Source organism: Hyperolius riggenbachi, chromosome 4 (assembly GCF_040937935.1).
Source record: "Hyperolius riggenbachi isolate aHypRig1 chromosome 4, aHypRig1.pri, whole genome shotgun sequence".
Taxonomy (NCBI): Eukaryota; Metazoa; Chordata; class Amphibia; order Anura; family Hyperoliidae; genus Hyperolius; species Hyperolius riggenbachi.
The window spans coordinates 473,383,691-473,407,816 of NC_090649.1; the positions used below are offsets into that span (position 1 = coordinate 473,383,691).

The window sequence follows — 24,126 nt, forward strand, 5'->3', positions numbered from 1 at the left end:
AGATCTCAGAGCTCTGCCGTCATAAGAGACAGCAGAGTGGGTGGCCTGAGTCGACAGGTGTGTAGCGTGGATAGCAGTTGTGGCGTGTATGTGCGGCTATTCGTCGGTATCCTACGGGTTATGGAACCAGCGGTCTCTGATCAGAGATGGAAAAAAATATTCCTCCTGTAATAATAACCAGAAACAAATCTGCAAAACAAACTGAATAATGTTTATTTTCTGTTTACTCTTTCCCTATAATTGTACATATTTATAATAAAACTATAGTCACAGCAGGACTTCTTCATTCCTTGTTTGGTCCCTTGAAAACTGTTACAAAGTTTCTATGTATTGAGCAATAAAAAGAACTAGTTTAGTGTTGTATCAAATCAATCATATTCTGGCCAAACACGTTAAGATACATGACAAAATAATCGTTGGAGACTGGAAAACGGCAGTCTATGGAACAACTAAAACGATTAATTGCATTCATTCCCGTAATTAAGGCGCCGTAAAATTTGGCCGCAGGGCAAAGTCCCGGTGGCGGTAATTACTATTCCCCCTCCAGGCCACCATGGACTCTGGGGAAATAGGCAATTCGGCTTCCAGCTATTGCTGGCAGCCAAATTACGCTGTTTGTATAGTAATTTGGGCTCAGTCTTTTGATGGTGCACAAATTACTGTCTTAGTGCTGCTACAGCCGGAATTCACACTACAGCCTATGGCAGTTCATGGTGCGCTCAAATTTCCAGAGCATTACATTTCCCTGCCATAGACGTCAATGGCCCGTATGCAATTAACTTTATCTCCTGAAGACAGTAAAGAGAAACCGGGCACCAAAATCCACAAATTCTTCAAAGTTTTTTAACCCCTCTTGTGTTAAGCACATGGTAGATAGACAGAGCAGTGGGGAATAGGGGAACACCGTTGCCTAGCAGCCGTTTCATGGTAAGTATCGCTTCGTCAGAGGCTCGTACAGAAAGGACAGTTAGGCCTTGATGTTCCCCTCCCCCACTGCTCTGTCTGTCTGCCATGTGTTTCACCCAAGAGGGGTAAAGCTTTGAAGAATTTGTGAATTCTGGTGCCCGGCCTCTCTATACTGGCTTGATTAGATCTCCTCACCTTGAGCACAGGTCTGTGTACACATTGCCTGTCATTGAGTGCCAGCTTTGCTTTTTTTTTTTTTTCTTAAAGAGGAACTGTCACAAAGATCTTACAATTTAAAACACATACAAATAAGATGTACATTTCTCCCTGAGTAAAATGAGCCATAAATTACTTCTCTCCTATGTTGCGGTCACTTACAGCAAGTAGTAGAAATCTGACATTACCGACAGATTTTGGACTAGCCCATCTTCTCATGGGGGGTTCTCAGGAATTTATTTATTTTTAAAAGCACTTAGTGAATGGAAGTTGCTCCGTCCAACTGCCAAATTAGTGAGCAGCGAGCAGGGAGGCTGGCCAGCATGTTTGTAGAAAGATTTTTTCAGGGAATGTCTTTACAAAGAATAAAGGCAATGCTGAGAATCCCCCATGGAGAGATGGACTAGCCCAAAACCTGTCGGTAATGTCAGATTTCTACTACTTGCTGTAGTGACAGCAACATAGGAGAAAAGTAATGTATGGTTCATTTTACTCTGGAAGAAATGTACTTCTTATTTGTATGTGTTTTACATTTTAAAATTTTCATGACCATTCCTCTTAAGTAACTTTATCTCCTGAGTTTGAGAGAATTTTTCATCTTCCCTATAAAATATCAGCACTTTGCAATTTAAAAATTATGAAAATGGGGTGAAAAAGTATTATCACAATTATTTAGAGTATTTTTTTGCTGGCTGGTGATTTAAAATGCATTTTATTGAAAAGGTGTGAACATATCACCAAGGAGGAAACTGAGGAGAAGAGACTGAACTCTCTGGAAGTACAGCAGCCTGTGGCAGTGATAGTCTGTGGTACAGGAGGTGGCCTGTGTTTGGGCTCCTGACTGCTTTATAAGTCTACTTTATATCTAGCCAAATGCCTACGCAGATATAAAAAGGTATTTATGCCTGACGAGGGGATTTAAAAAAAAAAAAAAAAAAGGAAGAAGTGACCAGTGGCAGCCTCCGTACTCCTGTTATTTCAGTTTCTTGGCCAGGAATTGCAGAGTCATCCAGGAGGGGGCGTCACAGTCATGCCACCAAGGCCTTTTTCACAGATTCCGGAACCCTGGAGAAGTAGTAGTCAAAGTTCCGCAGAGTAGCAAGGACCCCAGCCGAGTTCATGTGCTTCACATCCTTGTGGTACTGAAAGGGATTCCCGTGGATGTCGGTGATCTTGCCTGAAAGAGAAACACGGGAGAGGGATATTGAATGATACAAAAATAAAGGTGAGGTGGTGCGCGACCTGTATTGGGATGACATTGGAACAAGGGAGGGGAAATGGAGGACACCAAGGGGACTCAAAGACTATGGGCAGCTGGAAGAAGCCTCAGATAATTACAAAAAGTCAACGTCTCCTCCTACCTCAGGTTTCCTTTAAAGGGGTTCTTTCGCGAAAAAAGTGGGCAGTTAAAAAAATGTGACAGATGAGAGGTTTTGGGCCAGTCCATCTTTTTAAGGGGGATTCTCAGGGCTTTCTTTGTTTTCAACAGCATTTCCTGAACAGCAGTTGCAAAGTCTAACTGACAAAATAGTGTGCAAGTGAGTAGGGAGGCCGGCTGGTATCTTACTATGTTGGCAGTTAAACTGCTGTTCAGGAAATGCTGTTGAAAACAAAGAAAGCCCTGAGAATCCCCCTTAAAAAGATGGACTGGCCCAAAACCTGTCATCTGTCACATTTTTTAACTGCCTACTTTTTTCGCGAAAGAACCCCTTTAAGAAGGCAATATAGTAGTAAGTAAGGAGAGGGAGAGTCTTACCTCCCACTGCATGCAGGATGGCCTCAGGAGCACATGTATCCCATTTCTTGCAGCCCGGACTGGCAAAGACATAGGCTGAGGCCTGACCCTCAATAAGCTGTATGATCTAAAGGAGCAAAACACAAAGTTAAAGCGCAATTCTGAAGTTGCAGGATAAGTCGTACCCTTTGTACTTTAACTAGATATCTTACACCACCTCATACACAGCTACCCCTAAAGAATTACTCTACCCCTTAACCTCGTACATGTAATAAAGATGCCTGAGAAAAAGGGCACAGGCGATTGCCTCTACTAGAATATCGGTAAAATTCCCGATTTTCTACTGCTTTATTCTAATAGTAAAATATTGGTAATCTTAACTGATATTTTACGATGATCTAACCTAACCCTACTCACAAACAGAACTCTACCTCTAATGATGCCCAACTTAAAACCCTCCCTCTACCCATACCTAATCCTCAACCCTCCCTCTACCGATGCCTAACCCTCAACCCTCCCTCTACTCATACCTAACCCTCCCTCTACCCATACCTAACCCTAAACCCTCCCTCTACCGATGCCTAACCATCAACCATCCCTCTACCGATGCCTAACCGTCAACCCTCCCTCTACCCATACCTAACCCTCAACCCTCCCTCTACCGATGCCTAACCCTCAACCCTCCCCTCTACCCATACCTAACCCTCAACCCTCCCTCTACCCATACCTAACCCTCAACCCTCCCTCTACCCATACCTAACCCTCAACCTTCCCTCTACCCATACCTAACCCTCCCTCTACCCATACCTAACCCTCAAACCTCCCTCTACCCATACCTAACCCTCCCTCTACCCATACCCAACCCTCCCTCCACCCATACCCAACCCTCCCTCTACTCATACGTAACCCTCCCTCTACCCATACGTAACCCTCCCTCTACCCATACCTAACCCTCCCTCTACCCATACCTAACCCTCCCTCTACCCTCTACCCATACCTAGCCCTCAACCCTCCCTCTACCCATACCTAACCCTCAACCCTCCCTCTACCGATGCCTAACCATCAACCCTCCCTCTACCCATACCTAACCCTTAACCCTCCCTCTACCCATACGTAACCCTCAACCCTCCCTCTACCCATATCTAACCCTCAACCCTCTACTGATACTTAACCCGTAACCATCTCTCAATGATACTTAACCCTCCCTCTACTGATACCCAGCCCTTTAAGTACCCCTGACCTGGTCCCCTCTGCCCTGATACTTTAAAATTTTGTTTTATTACTGGTGCTGTGAGAAGCACACAGCACGATCCTCCACCCTCCAGTGCCCCCTGTCGAATATGGGTGGGGAGGAATTGGCAGTTCTTCCTCCCCTCTCTGCACGTCCTTAGTCCCGCCCCTTCACTCTCCGCTATAGTTCCCCTTATGGTTCACAGCACACAGTGCGTCAGGGAGCTGCGCTGTGTGCAGGCTTGTGATAATTGAGGTAAGATATCCTTCCGACCTCAATTACCATAAGACTGCAAAACAGAGCAGTCCCCTGCGCGCTGTTAGCAGTAAATAATAAGGGGAACTATAGCGTGGAGTGGAGGGGGCACTTTCCAAGGCGCCTTCCTCATCTTTTTTACCAGCTTTGCCCTTAAACCCCTAAGCCTTCTACAAATGCTAGATGGTTCTCTGCCGCTAGTGTGTGTACAGTGGCCACAATCCCCCTCGATGCATCGGCCAAGGGCGTCGTTTTCCTACTTATCCTACCCACTCCAAGCCGTCAGACCTCCTACCCTCTCCACAGCAGTAGAAATCTTTTGATCAAATAAAGCTTTATTCGGAATAGAAAAATAAAAAAGAAGTGATTTGCCTACACTGAAGTCAGGGATACTCGCCTTATTTCCTGCACCGCCAACACGCACAACCTTATCTGGCTTTATGGCATCGATGCAATCGTTCACCAGCTTGCTGCTGTGAGACCTGGTGGTGGTGATGATGTGTTGTCCTGCTGGCACCTCTTTTAGTTGAAACCCAAATGCTCCGAGACCCAGAACACCCCATATAGTCCTTCCCAGCACGGCACTATCACCTGCCTATAATAAGTGTAAAAAAGGAATATTAGTCACAGAAAGTACTGATCTGCTTACCACTGACACAAACCAGATAAAAACATACATCTTAGTGTAACAGCAAATGGAAGTTTAAAGGGAACCTAAACTGAGAAGGATATGGATTTTTCCTTTTAAAATAATACCAGTTGCCTGGCTGTCCTGCAGATCTTGTGTCTCTAATACGTTTAGCCACAGCCCTTGAACAAGCCTGCAGATCAGGTGCTCTGACTGAAGTCAGACTGGATTAGCAGCATGCTTGTTTCAGGTGTGTGATTCAGCCACTACTGAAGCCAAAGAGATCAGCAGGACTGCCAGGCAATTGGTATTGTTTAAAAGGAAACATCCAAATCCTTCTCTGTTAAGGTTCCCTTTAACTGAAAAAAAAAAAACAAAACAAAAAAACACACACACAAAAAAAAAACAAAAAAACACACAGTCAGAGGCGCATATTTATAAGGGTCAGAATTATTTATTGGATAACTTAAAAACGATATATAAGAGTAAGCTTTTTAATGGAACCTTCATTAGTCTTGAATCCTGTATGCTGGCAAGTTGTTAAAGCACACCAACCACCCGCCCCCTAACGGCAGACTGTATTCCACATTTCCCTTATGGGTAAGTGTTACCGGATTTTATTTCATGTGATTTTCTGCATAACCAAAACACTACAGCACTTATTCATGCATTTTCATTGCCTTTAGATACAGAAAGATCCTTCTAGAAGCTGTGACTAAGCTATTATTATTTCGTATTTATATATACAGTGGGATGCGAAAGTTTGGGCAACCTTGTTAATCGTCATGTATAAATCATTGGTTACGATAAAAAAAGGTCAGTTAAATATATCATATAGGAGACACACACAGTGATATTTGAGAAGTGAAATGAAGTTTATTGCATTTACAGAAAGTGTGCAATAATTGTTTATACAAAATTAGGCAAGTGCATAAATGTGGGCACTGTTGTCATTTTATTGATTCCAAAACCTTTAGAACTAATTATTGGAACTCAAATTGGCTTGGTAAGTTCAGTGACCCCTGACCTACATACACAGGTGAATTCAATGAGAAAGTATTTAAGGGGGTCATTTGTAAGTTTCCCTCTTTTAATCTTTTCTGAAGAGTAGCAACATGGGGGTCTCAAAACCCCCGCACTTTACACAAGGAGATGCTGTATGTAGAGGAAGCCTTTTCTCCGCCCACAGCACAAACAGAGCCGCTTGAGATATACTAAAGCACATTTGGACAAGCCAGCTTCATTTTGGAATAAGGTGCTGTGGACTGATAAAGCTAAAATTGAGTTATTTGGGCATAACAAGGGGCGTTATGCGTGGAGGAAAAAGAACACAGTATTCCAAGAAAAAGACCTGCTACCTACAGTAAAATATGGTGGTGGTTCCATCATGCTGTGGGGCTGTGTGGCCAGTGCAGGGACTGGGAATCTTGGTAAAGTTGAGGGACGCATGGATTCCACTCGGTGACAAAGCTGAAGCTGCGGCGGGGCTGGATCTTTTAACAAGACAATGACCCTAAACACTGCTCAAAATCCACTAAGGCATTCATGCAGAGGAACAAGTACAACGTTCTGGAATGGCCATCTCAGTCCCCAGACCTGAATATAATTGAAAATCTGTGGCGTGAGTTAAAGAGCTGTCCATGCTCGGAAGCCATCAATTCTGAATGAACTAGAGATGTTTTGTAAAGAGGAATGGTCCAAAATACCTTCAACCAGAATACAGACTCTCATTGGAACCTACAGGAGTGTTTAGCAGGGGTCTCAAACTCAATTTACCTAGGGGCCGCAGGAGGCAAAGTCAGGATGAGTCTGGGCCGCATAAGGGATTTTACAATCAGCAGCACCCCCCCCCCCCCCTTGCATTGATTTTTTTTGTTTGTTTTATTTTAAAATCACATTCACACTGAAGCGAACTATTTTGCCTATATTACCTTATAGTTTGCTTCAGTGCTCCCATTACAAGTAATCCGCCGTGTCCTCGCCGCAAAACAAGGGCTGCAGAGCCCCCAAATTGCGCAAAGGGCGATTTGGGGGCTCTGAAGCCCTCGTTTAGCAGTGGGGATGCGGCGGATTACTTGGGAGCACTGAAGCGAACTATAAGGAAGCTTTTGCAGGCGAGGGCCACAAAATATTGTATCGAGGGCCGCAAATGGCCCGCGAGTTTGAGACCCCTGGTTTAGAGGCTGTAATTTCTGCAAAAGGAGGATCTACTAAATATTGATTTCATTTATTTTTTGTGGTGACCAAATTTATGCACCTGCCTAATTTTGTTTAAACAGTTATTGCACGCTTTCTGTAAATCCAATAAACTTCATTTCACTTCTCAAATATCACTGTGTGCGTCTCCTATATGATATATTTAAATACATTTTTTATTGTAACAACCAACAATTTATACAGGAAAAACATGACCATTAACAAGGTTGCCCTAACTTTTGCATCCCACTATAGCGCCAAAATCTTCCAGAGCACTTTACAGAGTACATAGTCATATAATATGCGTAATATGTTGGCGCTTTATAAATACAATAAATAATAATAATAATAATAATAATAATAATTTATATAGCACTGATATCATGTGCAACACTTTACAGAGTACATAGTCATGTCACTGACTGTCCTCAGAGGAGCTCACAATCTAATCTCTACCATAGTCATAGTGTAATGTCCTACTATATTATTATTATTATGTATTTATATAGCACTGACATCTTCTGCAGCACTTTACAGAGTACATAGTCATGTCACTGACTGTCCTCACAGGAGCTCACAGTCTAATCCTTACCATCGTCATATATCCATCATAATCTATAGCAAATTTAGAGGGAAGCAAATTAACATATCTGCATGTTTTTAGGATGCGGGAGGAAGAAGGAGTGCTCAGAGGAAACCTACACAGACACAGGGAGAACATACAGTACAATTGCCATGCCCTGGCTGGGATGCTGATCAGGGACCCAGTGCTGCGAAGCAAGAGTACAATTGCCTACGCCACCGTGCTGCCCATATCAGTCTACATTTTTATTATTATTAATTATTTTTTTTTAGTTTTCATCCACTTTGCTACTCCCCGTTTTGAAGTTCAAGAACCTGAAGAAAAAGTTGAGTAGCAACACATTATCTTATCAGCAAGAGGAACAAAGATGTTTAGCAAAAGATGAACTACTTGGCTCACCAGTGCAACCAGCTGATAACTCTCCCACCAGCTACTTAAATGTATAGTGGCTAGCTTTACAACTGCACTATAGTCTTATAAAAAAGGAAAATATTATTTTCGTTGAGAAAAAAGTAAAACAAAGTCAATCTCGTCTTGCTGTGATGTGCGTGTAAAGCTATGAACTCCTTTCTGACTTATACTGTGTTACGTTACTAATTGAAGGAAAAACACACAAATAAAACCCTCACCTGGTAGTTATAATAGGGCTGGTTTATCACTCCGGCTATAGCTTTGCCTTGGTAAGCCACCCCAATCAGGACAGTGACATGGTCCAGGAGACCTACAGATAAAAAGTGCACAGCATGCTGACAATATAGATTATAATGTAATACTCTGCTAGGTGTACCTTAATACATGGATATAGTTTGCATGCACAGTATGTCATTGAGTGTTTTTTAGTGTGGCCCACAGAGTAACATTACGTCTGTTTCTACAGGAGTTTCTGCCTGGTATTTGCTGCCTGGTATAGGCAGAGCTGTGTGCAGTAGCTCTGCCTCCTATCCAATCAATCTTCGCCTCTCTCGAAGGCTGAGAGGGGCGGGGAGAGGCGGAGATCGTCGGAGTAGATTGTCTGGAGTAGAGGCAGAGCCACTGCGTACAGCTCTGCCTCTATCGGGCTGCAAAATCTGCGGTATTTCAGGGGGTTAAATAATACCTTGTTCTGCCGCAGGGATGCGGCGAATCAGCTTGGGCCTTAATGCTTAAGGTAACTGTGCAATAAAAAGAATTAAAATAAATGGCTTCAGGTTCACTTTAAGTAAACATGACAAGAAATTACAGAAAAAGAATACAGATCATTTAGATTTTATGAATGGATTTGGTTTTGATTTACAGTATATTCTGGCGTATAAGACTACTTTATAACCCTTGAAAATCTCATTGATGCCGGGTGATACGCCCAACCTGTTACCGCCTCTCAGATCTCGCTGCTGAGGACTGTAGTGAAGCGGTGCAGGCGCACATGTGCGAGGTCTGAGAGGCAGAGAAAGAGGTAAACAGGACATAAGGGTGGGCCAGAAGGGTGAAAGAGGCGTGTTTTATGGGCACAGCGCGATCTATTCTTCCATACCGCTCTGATAAACAGGGAGACAAGGAGTGCTGACCAATTCACTTAGGGAGAGTTGACCAATCCAACCAGTCAATCGCCTATATACTAGTATATACTGTGTACCACATACAGTACAGCACCAGTATCTGTTCATACACAGCACCAGTATATGTTTTTTTTTAATTTGGTGTGTGTAGAAAGAGGGGTAGTCTTATACGGCGAGTATATCCCAAACTCTATAACTGGAAGAGTTGGGGGGTCGTCTTATACGTCCAGTTGTCTTATATGCCGGAATATACAGTATTTGTAGAAAAAAAAAAGGACAAACCTTCAGTGTATTCTTTAGTGCCGTCCAGAGGGTCCACCCAGACCACCAACTGCAATACAGGTAACACTCACCAGTCATCATTTGCCATAAGAGTCTCACATTCACAGATATTACATAGCCATTATTTAACCACCTTAAAGGGATACTTAAGCCTGCAATAAAAAAAAAAAGCAGTTTTACTCACCTTGGTTTTTTACCAGTCCCCTGCAGCCATCCCGTGCCCTCGCAGTCACTTATGGATCCTCCGGTCCCCCCCCCTCGCCGCCAGCTAGTTTAATTGACAGGCCTGGCCATGCGTAGTCTTCTTCGCGTTCCCGTCCGCAATAGCATCCTGCACAGGACGCTATTGCAGACATGAACACAAAGAAGGAGACGCGTGGCCAGGCTGTTGGCTCAAAACGAACCTAACTGATGGCGGGGGACAGGAGGATCCTTTAGTGACTGCGAGGGCATAGGACAGCTGCAGGGGACTGGTAGAACCCCTTGGTGAGTAAAACAGCTTTTTTTTATTGCAGGCTTCAGTTTCCCTTTAAAAGCGGGATTAAACTCAGACATAATATTATTCAATATAAACCTGTATTCCTACAAAGCTGCCATTATAATTTATTGCATAGCTGTTTGAATTAATATAAATGTATCCACTGAGGATTTGTCTTCGGTGTACACTTTCTGCTTGTATTCAGCTGAAGCAATGCTTAGGAATGTTTACCAACAGTGGCTGATAAGGAAACAAACAAGATAATGTAATCACTTCCTCAACTTCAGCACTGGAGCTAAGCTTCTCACTGAAGAAGAAAGTGCTGCGTTTAACTGTTTGAATACTGTTCTGCTACCTTTTTTTCTGATAGTAGGTTTTATGCTATAAACAATCTTTTATGGCTGGTACACACAATGCAATTTCCTGTCGGATTGAAGGGTTGAATTGATAATTTCCAATAGGTCCGATCGGGTGTCCCATCGATTTTCTGATCCATTATCTGATCACTTCTGTACGAAATCGATCGAACAGGAATCAATTGATCTGACAGGAAATTGCATAGTGTGTACCAAGCATTAGAGCAAAGAAGAAATGCTGAGTTTCAGGTGTCCCTCTGTGGAGGTCTCACCTAGAATGAGAGTGGTCTAGCCACAGCTCTGGGGCTTACCTGATCTCTATGGATATGTGGAATAAGCAATTTTTTTATATTAGTCATGTTCATGAGAGCTGCCCTAGGATTCAGGGCTGTGGAGTCAGTGTTGGAGAGTCGGAGCAATTTTTGGGTACCTGGAGTTAGGCTACTTACACACCAGGACGTTGCGTTTAGGGGACGTTATAGGGCACATAACGTGCCCTTAACGCAACGCCTGGTGGTGTTGGAGCAGGACGCTACCAAGAGCCGTGTTACAAGCAGCTTTTGGTGCGCCTGCTCTGTCGGAGGCACTGCGGCGACCACGTGAGCGGAGCTCTCCGCATCACGTGGTCCCGCCAGCCAATCCGCGGCCGCTCCATGATGTAAACACTGCAAGTGCAGTGAATAATAAGTAGCCATGTGCCTGGCTACGTAGCGGCCTCTCCCCACCTTCTCTCCGCCCATAAAATGAAAAAAAAAAAAAGCCCTACTGAGCATGTGCAAACCGGCTAACGCGGCTTAGCCGCGTGTAAAGTACTGCATGCAGTACGTTATGTAGACGTGCTGCGTTACAATGTAACGCAACGTGAGCAGCCCATCGATTTTTCATTGCTGTGCGTTGGGGTGCGTTACAGGCTGCTCTAACGTGCGCCTGTAACGTCCCATTGTGAAAGCAGCCTTAGAGTTGGTGGTTTCATAAACTGAGGAGTCAGAGTCAGATGTTTTTTTGTACTCACTTCACGGCCCTGACAGCGGAGCAATTTTTGGGTACAGGAGTCGGAGTTGGAGTCGGTGGTGTCAAACTAAGGAGTCGGAGTTGGATGATTTTTGTACCGACTCACAGCCTTGCTAGGATTTTAAAAACTTTATTCGCTGCTTTTTGTCACAGGGAAGCGATAACCTGCAGACATTTATTGTATTCAGAAGTCATTACTGCCCTTTGCTCTGTAAGAAATACTGTATATTCCTGCGTATAAGACTACTTTTTAACCCTTGAAAAGCTTCTGAAAAGTTGGGGGTCGTCTTATACGCCGGGTGTCATTGATGCCGGGTGATGCGCCCTATCCTGTTACCGCCTCTCAGATCTCCCTGCTGAGCGCAATCTATTCTTCCATACCGCTCTGATAAACAGGTAGACAAGGAGAGCTGACCAGTCTACTTAAGGAGAGTTGACCAATGCAACAAGTCAATTGACTATATACTGTTATATACTGAGTAACACATACAGTACAGCACCAGTATCTGTTCATACACAGCACCATTACATGATTTTTTTATTTTAATTTTAATTTGGTGTGCGTTGGAAGAGGGGTAGTCTTGTACGGCAAGTATATCCCAAACTCTATATTTTAACTGGAAAAGTTGGGGGGTCGTCTTATACGCCCAGTCGTCTTATACGCCGGAATATACGGTAAGCTCTCCATATTTCTCCCCGTTTATCAACAGGAAATAATAGCACATTGATTTCTACAGGGCCAGTGACTTTACTTGACAACTTATCAGCGATTTTATAACTTCCTGAGCAGGAATATTTGCTGATCATCGAGGAGCAAAAGCATGATAGACTTTACCAGCGTGTGTCAGGTCAATGAAAGGACACACTCAGCAACAATCCAGGAAGAAGACACGGGCGTTTGGTCGGTCACCCATGAAAGACGCATTGGGTCACTTAGTCTATCTATAGAGGGCAATGGCAGCTCCATATCTCATCAATGAAGTTTTGCTTCTAGCCTTCCCATTTTTATCTGCCAACATCAAGGTCACCTTGCCCAGGAGTCTCCTCTTTCGCCTGCTATCTAAATAGATATTCCGACTTCATTAGTGAACAATATAGATTATAGTAATATAACAAAAAACAGATCCTACACTGAAATGACAAGACATTTTAAAGGAAACCTGAGATCAATAAAACAAAATAAAAATAAAACATACCTGGGGCTTCCTACAGCCCCCTTCGGGCTCATCGGTCCTTCGCTGTCCTCCCAGGTCGCCTGAATCCTCCACTAGGTTGCTCGGTAATTCATCCGGGGGGAAAAAGGGGGGGGGGGGGAAGAGACCTAAGCGTGCGTGGGGGGAGCGCAAACGGCCGGACTGCACCGCTGCCGACTGGCTGAATTACCAGTCCGCCTAGTGGAGGAACCAGGTGATCTGGGAGGACAGCGAGGGACTGATGAGCCTGAAAGGGGCTGGAGGAAATACCAGGTATATTATATTATAATAATATGCCGCACAGTCGATCGCGCATGTTGGAAAATTTCGGGCCAAGGTTGGTTGGTTGGTCGGGTGCGTGGCGGTACGGCGGCAGATTTGCGAACGAGCGACGAGACGACGAAGCCCCTGCAATGTATGCATGTGTGTAGTGTGTGTGTAATGTAGTGCATTCATACATTACATGTCCGGTGTCAGCCTCCACGCAGTTTCCGTCCATCTCCGGGTTCCGCATACACGCCGCTAGCGTGTATGCGGCTGTTACCCGGCGAGATGGACGGACACCGTGCGGAAGCTGCTACAGGACATGTAATGTATAAATGCACTACATTACACACATTTATACATTTTGGGGGCAGCGGCGGGGCAGACAGCGGCGGGGCGGACAGCCGGCGGCTCAGCAGATTCCCTGATAATTTCATGCTGAAATCGGACGGGAATTGTCCTGTAGTGTATGGGGAAATTCGATTAGAGACATTTATCTCTAATCAGATTCGATTAGAGATAAATTTGTCTCTTGTTCGAATATGCCCATAATCTTCTGATGTATGGGCACCTTAAGGATTAATACCCACCATTATAACCTTTAGTGTTTTCTTTATTCTTATTACTGTCTGCGTTCTTTGAGTGTGAATGGTTAACATTGCTTTGTACATTACCTCTTCCTCCTTGATGTTGCTGTATTGAGATGGGAAAACCGACTTCAGTACCTCTGCGTATTCACCTGTCTCTATCAGCGATTCTTCCACGTCTGCAGGGGGCAGATCCTGTGACAACAAGCAGCAAGATTGGACGTAACAGACGTGAACACAGAGGGGAAAACAAAGTGACCCCCGACTGATCATTCCTACTGGTGAACAGCCCTTTATGCTGGGAACACACGATTCATCTTTTCGGGAGAATCGATTAGACAGATGCCTTCGATTGACAAATTCCGTCATGTCCGATTCTCCGCTCGATTGTTTTCCGCTCAATTTCTCATAGAAGTGAATGGAAAAAAAAAAAGAAAAAACGAGCGGAAGATAAGAGAACAGAGCGGCGAATCGACAGGAGAATCGACTGCAAAAAACTGTTCCCAGCATTAGACTTCTCTTATTATTTCCTAAAGAACTTATACTGGGAACAAACGATACGTTTTTTTCCCGCTTGATTCTCTTATCTTTTTTCCATTCAATGAAAATTTGAGCAGTAAAACGATGGAGAGGAGTATCGGGCATTTATCAATCAAACGCATCTATCTAACGGCAAAAAGTATCATGTGTTCTCAGCATTAGTGCTCATGGAAAAACACAAAACAAACTAAATTAGGAGAGAAGACTAAAATCAAAGAAATGAAGTGAACAGCTAGAAAGTTATCAACACCATTTTCTATGTAGGAAAATAAATCCCTCTAGTGCAGGGGTGTCAAACTCAAATTTAAAGTGGGCCGACATTGTACACTGGAAACAAGTCACGGGCCAACCTCAATGTCTACTGGCCACCATTCTCCCTTATAAAAGTTCCCAGGTAGCCCCCCTCCGTCCCCTATACAGTTCCCTGGTGTCTAGAGGCCACCACCCTCCGCTATACAGTTCCCTGGTGTCTAGTGGCCCCCCCTCCCTCCCCTATACAGTTCCCTAGTGTTTAGTGCTTTCCTCTTCCCTCCCCCATATGGCTTTCCTGGTGACCTAGGGCTTCACCTCCAATTTAGCTTCCCTGGTGGTCTAGAGTGGGCCAAACATAATGCAAAGTGGGGAAACCACTAGAGGGCCAAATTGAATGGCTCTGAGGGCCAGATTTGGCCCCCGGGCTGGAGTTTGACATGTATGCTCTAGTACAAACAAAGGAGGGATAAGGAATTTATTCCATTTCACAGCAATGACAATTAGGATGTCATCTGAAAGAGATGGCATGACAATACATCAAGATAAAAAATACTGTGAATTTTCCTTGCTCTGTGCACAGTGCTGACATCACCAGCAACATGGAAGCTCTCATACCGGCAAAAGAGGACGACAACGTCAGATAGCAGAAATCAACTATGGGACAGGAACAGTACAAATATACTATGGTCAGGAACCCATAGAAGCGTACCTGGATGCTCGCTGCCTGTCATTTTGGTGCAGGGTGAGCCGAATGACATAACATTATGTATATGGCGGTGCCCAGGTCAGACACAGTGCGGGGGAAGAGCGCCAGAATGACCTTCTTCGCCATAGAAGCCCTCCCATCACTGCCCCTCTTACCTCTTCTCCTATGATGGTCAGGTGTGGAAACTTTCTTGCAAGAGAGGAACATATACTCTGCTGCACCAAGCGGTCAGCCGCAGTCTGCAGATCATTGGCTCCAGTCTATACAACAAAAAGGGGGGGGGGGGGAAACAGAGCATCTTTTATGGATTTCATGAAAGTATTGTTTTAAGCTGACATCACATGACCACTTGTGCAGCTGCTGTCAGGGCTGCATTTCTGTAGTTGGCTCTTCACCTTCAGTATGTAGTGAGTAGGGCTCATCTTCCCTGTTGGCTAAAATGCCAGTATTGTAGAACTACTTTACACCTTTCTCCAAAATTCTCAGGCCCTGCAGCACAGCGTAAAGCGGACCTGAACCCAGAACTTTCTCTCTGCTCTAAAAGAGAAGCAACAGCATAATAGCCTTTAAAGAAAAATCCTGAAATAAATCTGCAGTTCGTCTACTTCCTACTTTCAAGGAAGCAGACAAAGGGTTAACATCCTGTGTCCACAAATTAGCTGCTCTGCTGAGGCAGCCAGCTGACACAGCTGAGAGATGAAATAACAGTTGTGATTAGTCACAGATGAGGGGGCGTTATACAGGCTAAACTATCTAAATACATACAGGGTGCATTTCTCAGAGTGAACCTGAACTCTTACTCAGGACTGAAGGAAAACTAATAAGAAATGTTCACTGTTTTGTTAAATTTAGGGCCCTTTTACACCGGGTGCATTTAATTCTCATTTTCGGATTGCATGCGGTTTCCCAAATGCAAGGTGCAATTTTCCTGCATTTGTAATTGGCCTATAATTAGTTTTTAAGAACGTAAAATTCTGTAGCAGATCGCAGTAGCAGTCGTGCTAGTTGTAAATAGTGATAATCAAGATTGCATTGCAGCGCATTTGCAACTCTGATAGAGATTTTCAGTGGAAAAGGGTCCTAAAGGGGCCCATACACTCAGCCGATTTTCTGTCCGATCGATCGATCCCGATCGATCGATCGATTGATCGTTTGAAAATAAGTTGGCCAATCGACCGATCGATGGCCGATTTCGATCGATTTCGATGGATTTCCATCGACCAGGCAGGGTGGAAAATTTAGGTCGATCTGATGAGATTGCTTATCAGTTTGCCTTAATGGAAATCTGATGGCAAAAAAATGCCATCAGATCGAATTTCAATAGATTTCAAACTGAAATCTATTGGAATTCTTTCCTGGTAAAAAATGTTCTAAAAACGCATCAGATAGATCATCAGATGCATTTCTTATCTATCTGCTGCCAATCTGACGAGTGTATGGGCACCTTTAAAGAGGATCTGTAACATTAAAAAAATGCCACTGGGGGGGGTACTCACCGCAGGAGGGGAAAGCCTCTGGATCCTATTGAGGCTTCCCCTGTCCTCCTGTGTCCCACGGTGGTCTCGCTGTGCCCCTCCGAATAGTGGGGGATGTAAATATTTACCTTCTCGGCTCCAGCGCAGGCGCAGTATCGGCTCTCCACTCAGAAATAGCCGATCCCAGTCAGGTACGCTACAGCGCCCCCGCTGGAACAGGAAAAAGGTAAATATTTACATACCCGCTTTTCGGAGGGGCACAGCGAGACCGCCGTAAGACACAGGAGGATAGGGGAAGCCTCTATAGGATCCAGAGGCTTCCCCCACCCGAGGTGAGTACCCCCCAGGGGAACTTTTTTTTTTATTATTATTACATAGTCTCTATCATATGCAGGCAACAAACATTAAATTACGCAGAAAATGTAACCATTATGGTAAATCCAGCCCTGCTTAGGGTGTTTCTATTTTACCAGTTAGAGGTGTGCCTAAAGCATTATTATTAGACACATTATTCTATGTTTTAGCAGCACAAATGACTGCAGCAAATAAAAAAAATAAAATAATAATAATAATAATAATAAAACCTTTTCCACAATGCCCAGGTCTCCTCCACTCATGACGCTCCTGACGATGGTTCCCGCTTTTTCCGCCACAGAGTAAGCGCTGGCCACCAATCTCACCAATACGCTGGCAGATGAAGACATTGTGAATGCTACCAGGATATAGAAGATAGAAGGATATGGAAGATAATGTAAAAAGAAAGGACAAATCAAAAAGCGTTTTTTGGCAGTTCAAAATCACCATTTCTCAGACTCAGCAAAACCTCAGCTAAACTCGGAGTGAGAGTATCTACACCATTCCCTACTTCTCTGCTAACCTTCACAACCCCCAACCCCCCCCCCCCAATAGATTGTGTGCCTGTTTACAAAGCCTTAAAGGGATACTGTAGGGGGGTCGGGGGAAAATGAGTTGAAGTGACCCGGGGCTTCTAATGGTCTCCCGCAGACATCCTGTGTTGGCGCAGCCACTCACCGATGCTCCGGCCCCGCCTCCAGTTCACTTCTGGAATTTCAGACTTTAAAGTCTGAAAACCACTGCGCCTGCATTGCCATGTCCTCGCTCCTGCTGATGACACCAGGAGCGTACTGTGCAGGCCCAGTATGGTCTGTGCCTCCGCCGTGCGCTCCTGGTGACATCAGGGGAAGCAAGGAAACCGCAACGCAGGCGTAGTGGTTTTCAGACTCTAAAGTCTGAAATTCCAGAAGTGAACCGGAGGCAGGGCCAGAGCATCGGTGAGTGACTGCGTGGGCACAGGATGCCTGCGGGGGACCATTAGAAGCACCGGATAAGTTCAACTCATTTTCCCCCGACCCCCCTACAGTATCCCTTTAAGGTCCATACACACATCCAAATTTTATCGGCAGATGACTGGCCAATGTTACTACTTCTATGTAGTATGAGAGCATTACCTACAGCCTGTCCATTGTATTCAAAATCTGTTGGCCCTCATAGTACATAGCAGTGGTAAAATTGGCCAGTCATATGCAGAGTTAACTTGGATATGTGTTGCCATGCGCATTTTGGCAGCACATATAGTGTGCGATACGCAAGAACACGAGAATTGCATAGACTGCCCTGTCTGAGGTTCTCATTATTGCGCTACACAGTAGTGCCTTGCGATATCACCCCGCTGCATGCATTTTTTTTATGTGCAAAAACGCAGCTCGTCATCCAAAGCATCCTTAAAGGGAACCTAAACTGTAGAGGGATATGGATATTTCCTTTTAAAAAGTACCAGTTGCCTGGCAGTCCTGCTGATCTCTTTGGCAGCAGTAGAGGCTGAATCACACACCTGAAAGAAGCATGCAGCTAATCCACTCTGACTTCAGTCAGAGCATCTGATGTGCATGCTTGCTCTGAGGCTGTGGCTAACAGTATTAGAGACACAGGATCAGCAGGAGAGTCAGGGAACTGGTATTTTAAAAGGAAAAATCCATATCTCTCTCAGTTAAAGAGGAACTCCAGTGAAAATAATGTAATAAAAAAAGCGCTTCATTTTTACAATAATTATGTATAAATGATTTAGTCAGTGTTTGACCATTGTAATGTCTTTTAAATCCCTGATTTACATTCTGACATTTATTACATGTGGACATTTTTCTGTTGGCAGGTGATGAAGCTGCTGCATGCTTTTTTGGCAGTTGGAAACAGCTGTAAACAGCTATTTCCCACAATGCAGCAAGGTTCACAGACAGGAAACTGCTAGGAGTACCATGGTCCTCAGAGTTTCTTGTGGGAGGGGTTGCACCACAATATCAGTCATACAGCTCCCCTGATGGTCTGTTTGTGAAAAGGAATAGATTTCTCATGTAAAAGGGGGTATCAGCTACTGATTGGGATACAGTTCAATTCTTGGTCGGAGTTTCTCTTTAAAGCAAAGCGAATTTCCCCATAAGGATAAATCAAAACTCAAGATGATTTGTTACACAATCCAAAAACATTTAGGACCCTTTCACACTGGGGCGGTTTGGTAAATTTACAGCACCCCACTGCAGCCTAATAAAAGTCTATGGGGTAGTTCACACTCCCCACGTTGGGGTACGCTGTGCCAGAAGTGCCCTAACGCGCGTCCATACTTACGTTACAGTCCGGCTGCTGCGGCGATCTGCATCGGACTGGATGTCATGTAAGTCTATGGTAACGCGTGTGTATTAAATGAAAAAAAAACAACAACTTGCCGCAGCTTTTTCAGTCCTTCAGGGGCCACGCATGCACAGAAAGCTTGTGGCGACCGGCGTGGTGACGCGCAGGGTGTGTGGACGGGCCACGAATGCACAGAAAGCTTGTGGCGACCAGCGTGGTGACGCACAGGGTGTGTGGACGGGCCACGCATGCACAGAAAGCTTGTGGCGACCGGCGTGGTGACGTGCAGGGTGTGTGGACGGGCCACGCATGCACAGAAAGCTTGTGGCGACCGGCGTGGTGACGCATAGGGTGTGTGGACGGGCCACGCATGCACAGAAAGCTTGTGGCGACCGGCGTGGTGACGCATAGGGTGTGTGGACGGAGGGAGCCCCGGGTAAGCCCAGATTCCATTTATTTTCTGTGTTCAAGGTCACTTCCAGCTACCAGCAAGGAAGAAATTGCTCATAATTTTTATAGTACTTTTTCACCAACTTCTAGGTACTTTGTCAATTGTATAATGCTTAAAAGTTAATTTTACAGAGAATATGACAAGAATTTCCTAGGAGATAACTCAGGAGAAAAAGAAATTGCATATGGGCCAAAGGGTTGATTCACTATAACAAATATTGTGCCTTAGAGTTAGCGTGCCTTATCAGAGTTGCCATGCCTTATCAGAGTAGCATAGCGAGCGCTACGAACTTATGCCTGCTAATTGGTAATGACAAGACCTTCACTCATTCTGCCCTGAGCCCCTGCGGGTCCAATCACTTTAAAGGACATTATACCCGCACTTTGCTTGGCCCAATAGGCTGCCTGTCAAGTTTCCTGTCCAGTGACAGGCTGCCTATTGGGCCAATCAAAGTGCAGGGATAATGTCCTTTAAAGTGATTGGACCAGCAGGGGCTCAGGGCAGGAAGAGTGGAGATCTCGTCATTGCCAATTAGAAGGTATAAGTTTGTAGCTCTCGTTATGCTACTCTGATAAGGCACGCCAACTCTGATAAGGAACGCTATTTGTTATAGTGAAGTAACCCCCAAGTGTGCAATTGTACCAAAAGTGAGAGGGACATGGAAGACATTTTTATTTCCTTTTAAACAATGCAGATTGCCTTGCTGTCCTGCTGATTCTCGGCCTCTAATGCCATAGACCCTGAACAAGTATGTCATGCAAATGTTTCTGACTGAAGTGTGACTGGATTAGTCGCATGCTTGTTTCAGGTGTGTGATTCAGACACTACTGCAGCCAAAGATCGGCAGGAAAACCAGGCAACTGGTATTGTTTAAAAGGAAATAAATATGGCAGCCTTCATATCCATCTCACCTCAGGTTCTCTTTAACACCAGAGATTTGAACGCTGCAGGCTGGATCTGTGCCTATCACCTTTGTACTAGCAGAGAAAATAGGCTGACTCACAGTGATTTTGCAATAAAGAACAATGAGGAGAGAAAATTGTCTTACGAGACTATGGGCAATCCTTCCCATAATGCCCTGCAGCACCCTATCTGATTCCTGAGACTCTGCAGCCTCTGTGCCAAGCAGCTCCACGCTTATCAGAAGCAATGGAAAGAACAGGTGCCATTCTGCACTCTGCCCCATTCACACTTGTGTGGTTTAGGTGTAACTTCACCTTTAGCTGGGAGGGTTCTCCTTAGAATGGGCACGCTGGTCACAATTTACCAGCCAGAACCCCCCCCCCCCCGTCAACCCCACCCCCCTTCCACCTACAAACCTGAAGAAATCCCCCCCCAAAGTGGGATAAGGAGCCCCTTTTTATGCTGCCAACTCCCCCACCCACCCCCCAGGGCCACTGAGCCGGCTGCCGGACCCCAACCAGTGACTCACCTGTCCCGACTGGTGCGCTCCTCCAATAGTCCATTGCTCCGTGCGTTTCCTTGTTCATCATCGCAAGGGTGTCTCTACTCTTTGACCTGATGTGTTATTGATGGTGACAGCACCCAATACAACCCCAGTAGGACTCAACCCTTCACGGATCTATATCCAATCATTTATTGCGAATCATTTGCAGTAGTAGAGAGTAGGGCTGTGGAGTCGGTCCAAAAATCCACCGACTCCGACTCCTCAGTTTAGGATTCCACCGACTCCGACTCCTCTAATTTGCATATTACAATTTTGTTGATTAAAAGTATGTAACATGAAATTCGTCTCTTAACTGCCAACGCTTAGGAATTTTACAAGACAACTGAAGTGAGAAGGATATGTAGACTACTATATTTATTCCCTTTAGACTAAAACTAGTCCTTAGTAATAGTACTTGTAAAAGGTACAAACCGGAACAAAGAACATCTATCAGGCCCTAGGCAATGTAAGTGTGGGTACATGTAAGAATGATGTGCAGGTACTCTGCAGGGGAATGAGGAGATTGTAAACAGACAACACCTCTGTGTTCAATGTGCACAGCATTCTCAGTGGATTCCCTGCAGCTCTGTGAGGAGTGCATATGTAGAGTATAGTACTACTGTGTAACAAAGTAAACCTGAGACAGATAAAATTAAAGTTTTATACATACCTGGGGCTTCCTCCAGCCGCCTTCAGGATAATCAGTCCCTCGTTGTCCTCCTCCACCACCTGGATCTTCTGCTATGAGTCCAGGTACTTGAGCCAGTCTGGCGTAGTGCGCATGAACACACTCCACCGCTAGGAGCATACTACACCTGTGCAGCACTATTGCGCAGGTGCAGAATGTTCCTGGCTGTGGGAGTGGCATGCGGCCGGACTGCGCTGACTGGCTGAATTACCAGGACTCATAGCAGAAGATCCGGGTGGTGGAGGACAGTGAGGGACTGATTAGCCTGAAGGGGGCTGGAGGAAGCCCCAGGTATGTATAAAACTTTACTTTTCATCCGTCTCAGGTACCCTTTAATTTGTAGTCACCAAACCAAATTTTAATAACATATCAAATTATTTGATTTCATCAGCAAAGGGAGTGCATACATTTGCATAAATCAGCATCAGTGCAGAATTATTTCCATCTCATTGACCATCTCTATTAGTGACACAGCTACACATCAGGCTTTATTCTTACAGCATAGATGTTATTTAGTATATATAAGAGATTCCTGTGTACGCATCATATATACAGTCACAATCAGATATGTATATCTGACCTTAAAAATACGGGGACTGCTTTATTGAAGCAGCACAAGTAACTAATTTTGATTGGTTTATTTCATTTTTGTGGACTAAGCACAGCTATTACTGTATATATACATTATTTTTAATGACTATTATCTGAGAAATAGAACATTTTATCATATTTTCTATTTTAATTACAGTTACAAATTCATTAGGAGTCGGAGTCGGAGTCGGTGCATTTTTTCCCGACTCCGACTCGAGGCACCCAAAATTGCCCGACTCCACGACTCCGACTCCACAGCCCTGGTAGAGAGCATAACAAACGGCATGACGTTTTGGGCATGGGGCCCTTTATCAAATGCAGAAGCTTCTGACATTCACATCCACCATATAAAGACATTCAACATCACCCCCACCCAACTAGAGGGGGTGGGCACAAACTTAAAAGAACGCCAGTGAAAATAATGTAATAAAAAAGTGCTTAGTTTTTACAATAATTATGTATAAATGATTTAGTCAATGTTTGCGCATTGCAAAATCTTTCCTCTCCTTGATTTACATTCTGACATTTACCACATGGTGACATTTTTACTGCTGGCAAGTGAGGTCACTGGAAGGAGATGCTGCTAGCTTTTTTTGGCAGTTGTAAACAGCTGTTATTTCCCACAATGCAACAAGGCTCCCACAGTGTGATGTCAGTACCTCGGTGCTGTGAGGCACTGACATCATTTGTGGGCGGGTTTTATCATAAAATCAGCCGTACAGAGCCCTCTGATGATCCGTTTGAGAAAAAGAATAGATTTCTCATGGGAAAGGAGGTATCAGCTACTGATTGGGATGAAGTTCAATTTATGGTTACGGTTTCTCTTTAAAAATTACTTAACCCTTACCAGGGAAAGGAACAGCAATAGATATCAAAGAGCATCTAAAGCCCCATCTACACCATACAATTTTTTGTCCGATTTGATTCAATCCGACTTGTCCGATCGCGTTTTGATTCAATTCAATGTGCCATTGCAAAACAATGGCAAATTGAATCAAATCCGTACCGACATGTCGGATTGAATCGAATCAATTCGAATCGGACAAAAATTGTATGGTGTAGATGGGGTAAAGTCCTCGTTCAAGCCACCTGGTGACTACGATCCCAGCCTGTCCATCCAGTAAGCCTCACGTCTCAGGAGGGTATTCCTATGATCCCTCTCCTCCTGAAGTTGTACTACATCTAACACCTGCACCTAATTCTGCAACAGCGACTGTTATTGTACCTGCCATATCTGATAGGGATCTCACTAGCCAATCAGTGAGCTGCCTGAGCAGGCAAGCGTATCATCAGCTCATGCAAAAGCAATGCAAGCACACAACATAAAAACTAAATGTTTTATGCAAAGTTATGCATTTCATACACAGATCAGCATCTTCTAGGCTCTCTGATTTTTTGCAGCAAAAGGGAGGGGAATAGAACAAACATGCATGGATTCTGTTCAAGGCCCCTCTGGGTACAAAAACCTACCTGCACTCCTTATCCTGCACAGAGAAGTAACTGCCAGTAAGTGGAAAGGTTTATACAACATTTCAGCACTGCCTGTGTTACACCAGATCACTTCCTGGTTCAGCACTGCTCCTCCTGGGTCCTAGAGACTCCAGATTCCTGGAGCTCACTGCTGCTGTCAGTTCTGTAGGGTTAGCAAGGACACAACACACAGGAGCAAAGGGCACTAAAGGGAACAAGGACATAACTTTTCCCTTAGCAAAGGGACCTAGTCCAATCACTGTGCAGTGATCTATACAGGCAGCAATGGCATCTGACAAATAATCTGGATAGAATGACTGTAGAGGCAGATTAGGTACTGCTATAATTATTAAATGAATATATACAGCACCGACATAACCAAGTAAAGGATAAAGGGAAAAGGAATG

The 24,126-nt window shown here is 44.5% G+C and overlaps 1 protein-coding gene across 2 annotated transcripts; it reads right to left on the reverse strand.

Moving 5' to 3' along the window:
* Positions 1 to 1,818: 1,818 nt before the first annotated feature.
* On the reverse strand, positions 1,819 to 23,821 carry BPNT1 (3'(2'), 5'-bisphosphate nucleotidase 1). Of its 2 annotated transcripts, none has more exons than XM_068279687.1 (9): positions 23,720 to 23,821; positions 17,014 to 17,141; positions 15,110 to 15,214; positions 13,544 to 13,651; positions 9,568 to 9,616; positions 8,380 to 8,471; positions 4,741 to 4,938; positions 2,879 to 2,984; positions 1,819 to 2,299 (listed from the first exon to the last, which is right to left on the reverse strand). In XM_068279687.1, the coding sequence occupies exons 1-9, from the start codon at positions 23,778 to 23,780 to the stop codon at positions 2,151 to 2,153; spliced, it is 996 nt and encodes a 331-aa protein (XP_068135788.1). In that variant the 5' UTR covers positions 23,781 to 23,821; the 3' UTR covers positions 1,819 to 2,150. The 2 variants fall into 2 exon arrangements, with proteins under 2 accessions (XP_068135788.1, XP_068135789.1); XM_068279688.1 differs by lacking the exon at positions 23,720 to 23,821 and adding an exon at positions 23,339 to 23,423.
* Between the last annotated feature and the right edge of the window lie 305 nt (positions 23,822 to 24,126).

Bases quoted from the DNA above. Each gene is read 5' to 3' on its own strand.
- BPNT1 (XM_068279687.1), bottom strand. From the start codon at position 23,780: ATGTTGTATAAACCTTTCCACTTACTGGCAGTTACTTCTCTGTGCAGG. The intron at 17,142-23,719 runs GTAGGTTTTTGT...ATATCCTGGTAG, and splicing joins GTGCAGGATAAGGAGTGCAG to CATTCACAATGTCTTCATCT. The intron at 15,215-17,013 runs GTTTTATTATTA...TTTGTTGTATAG, and splicing joins ACCTGGGCATTGTGGAAAAG to ACTGGAGCCAATGATCTGCA.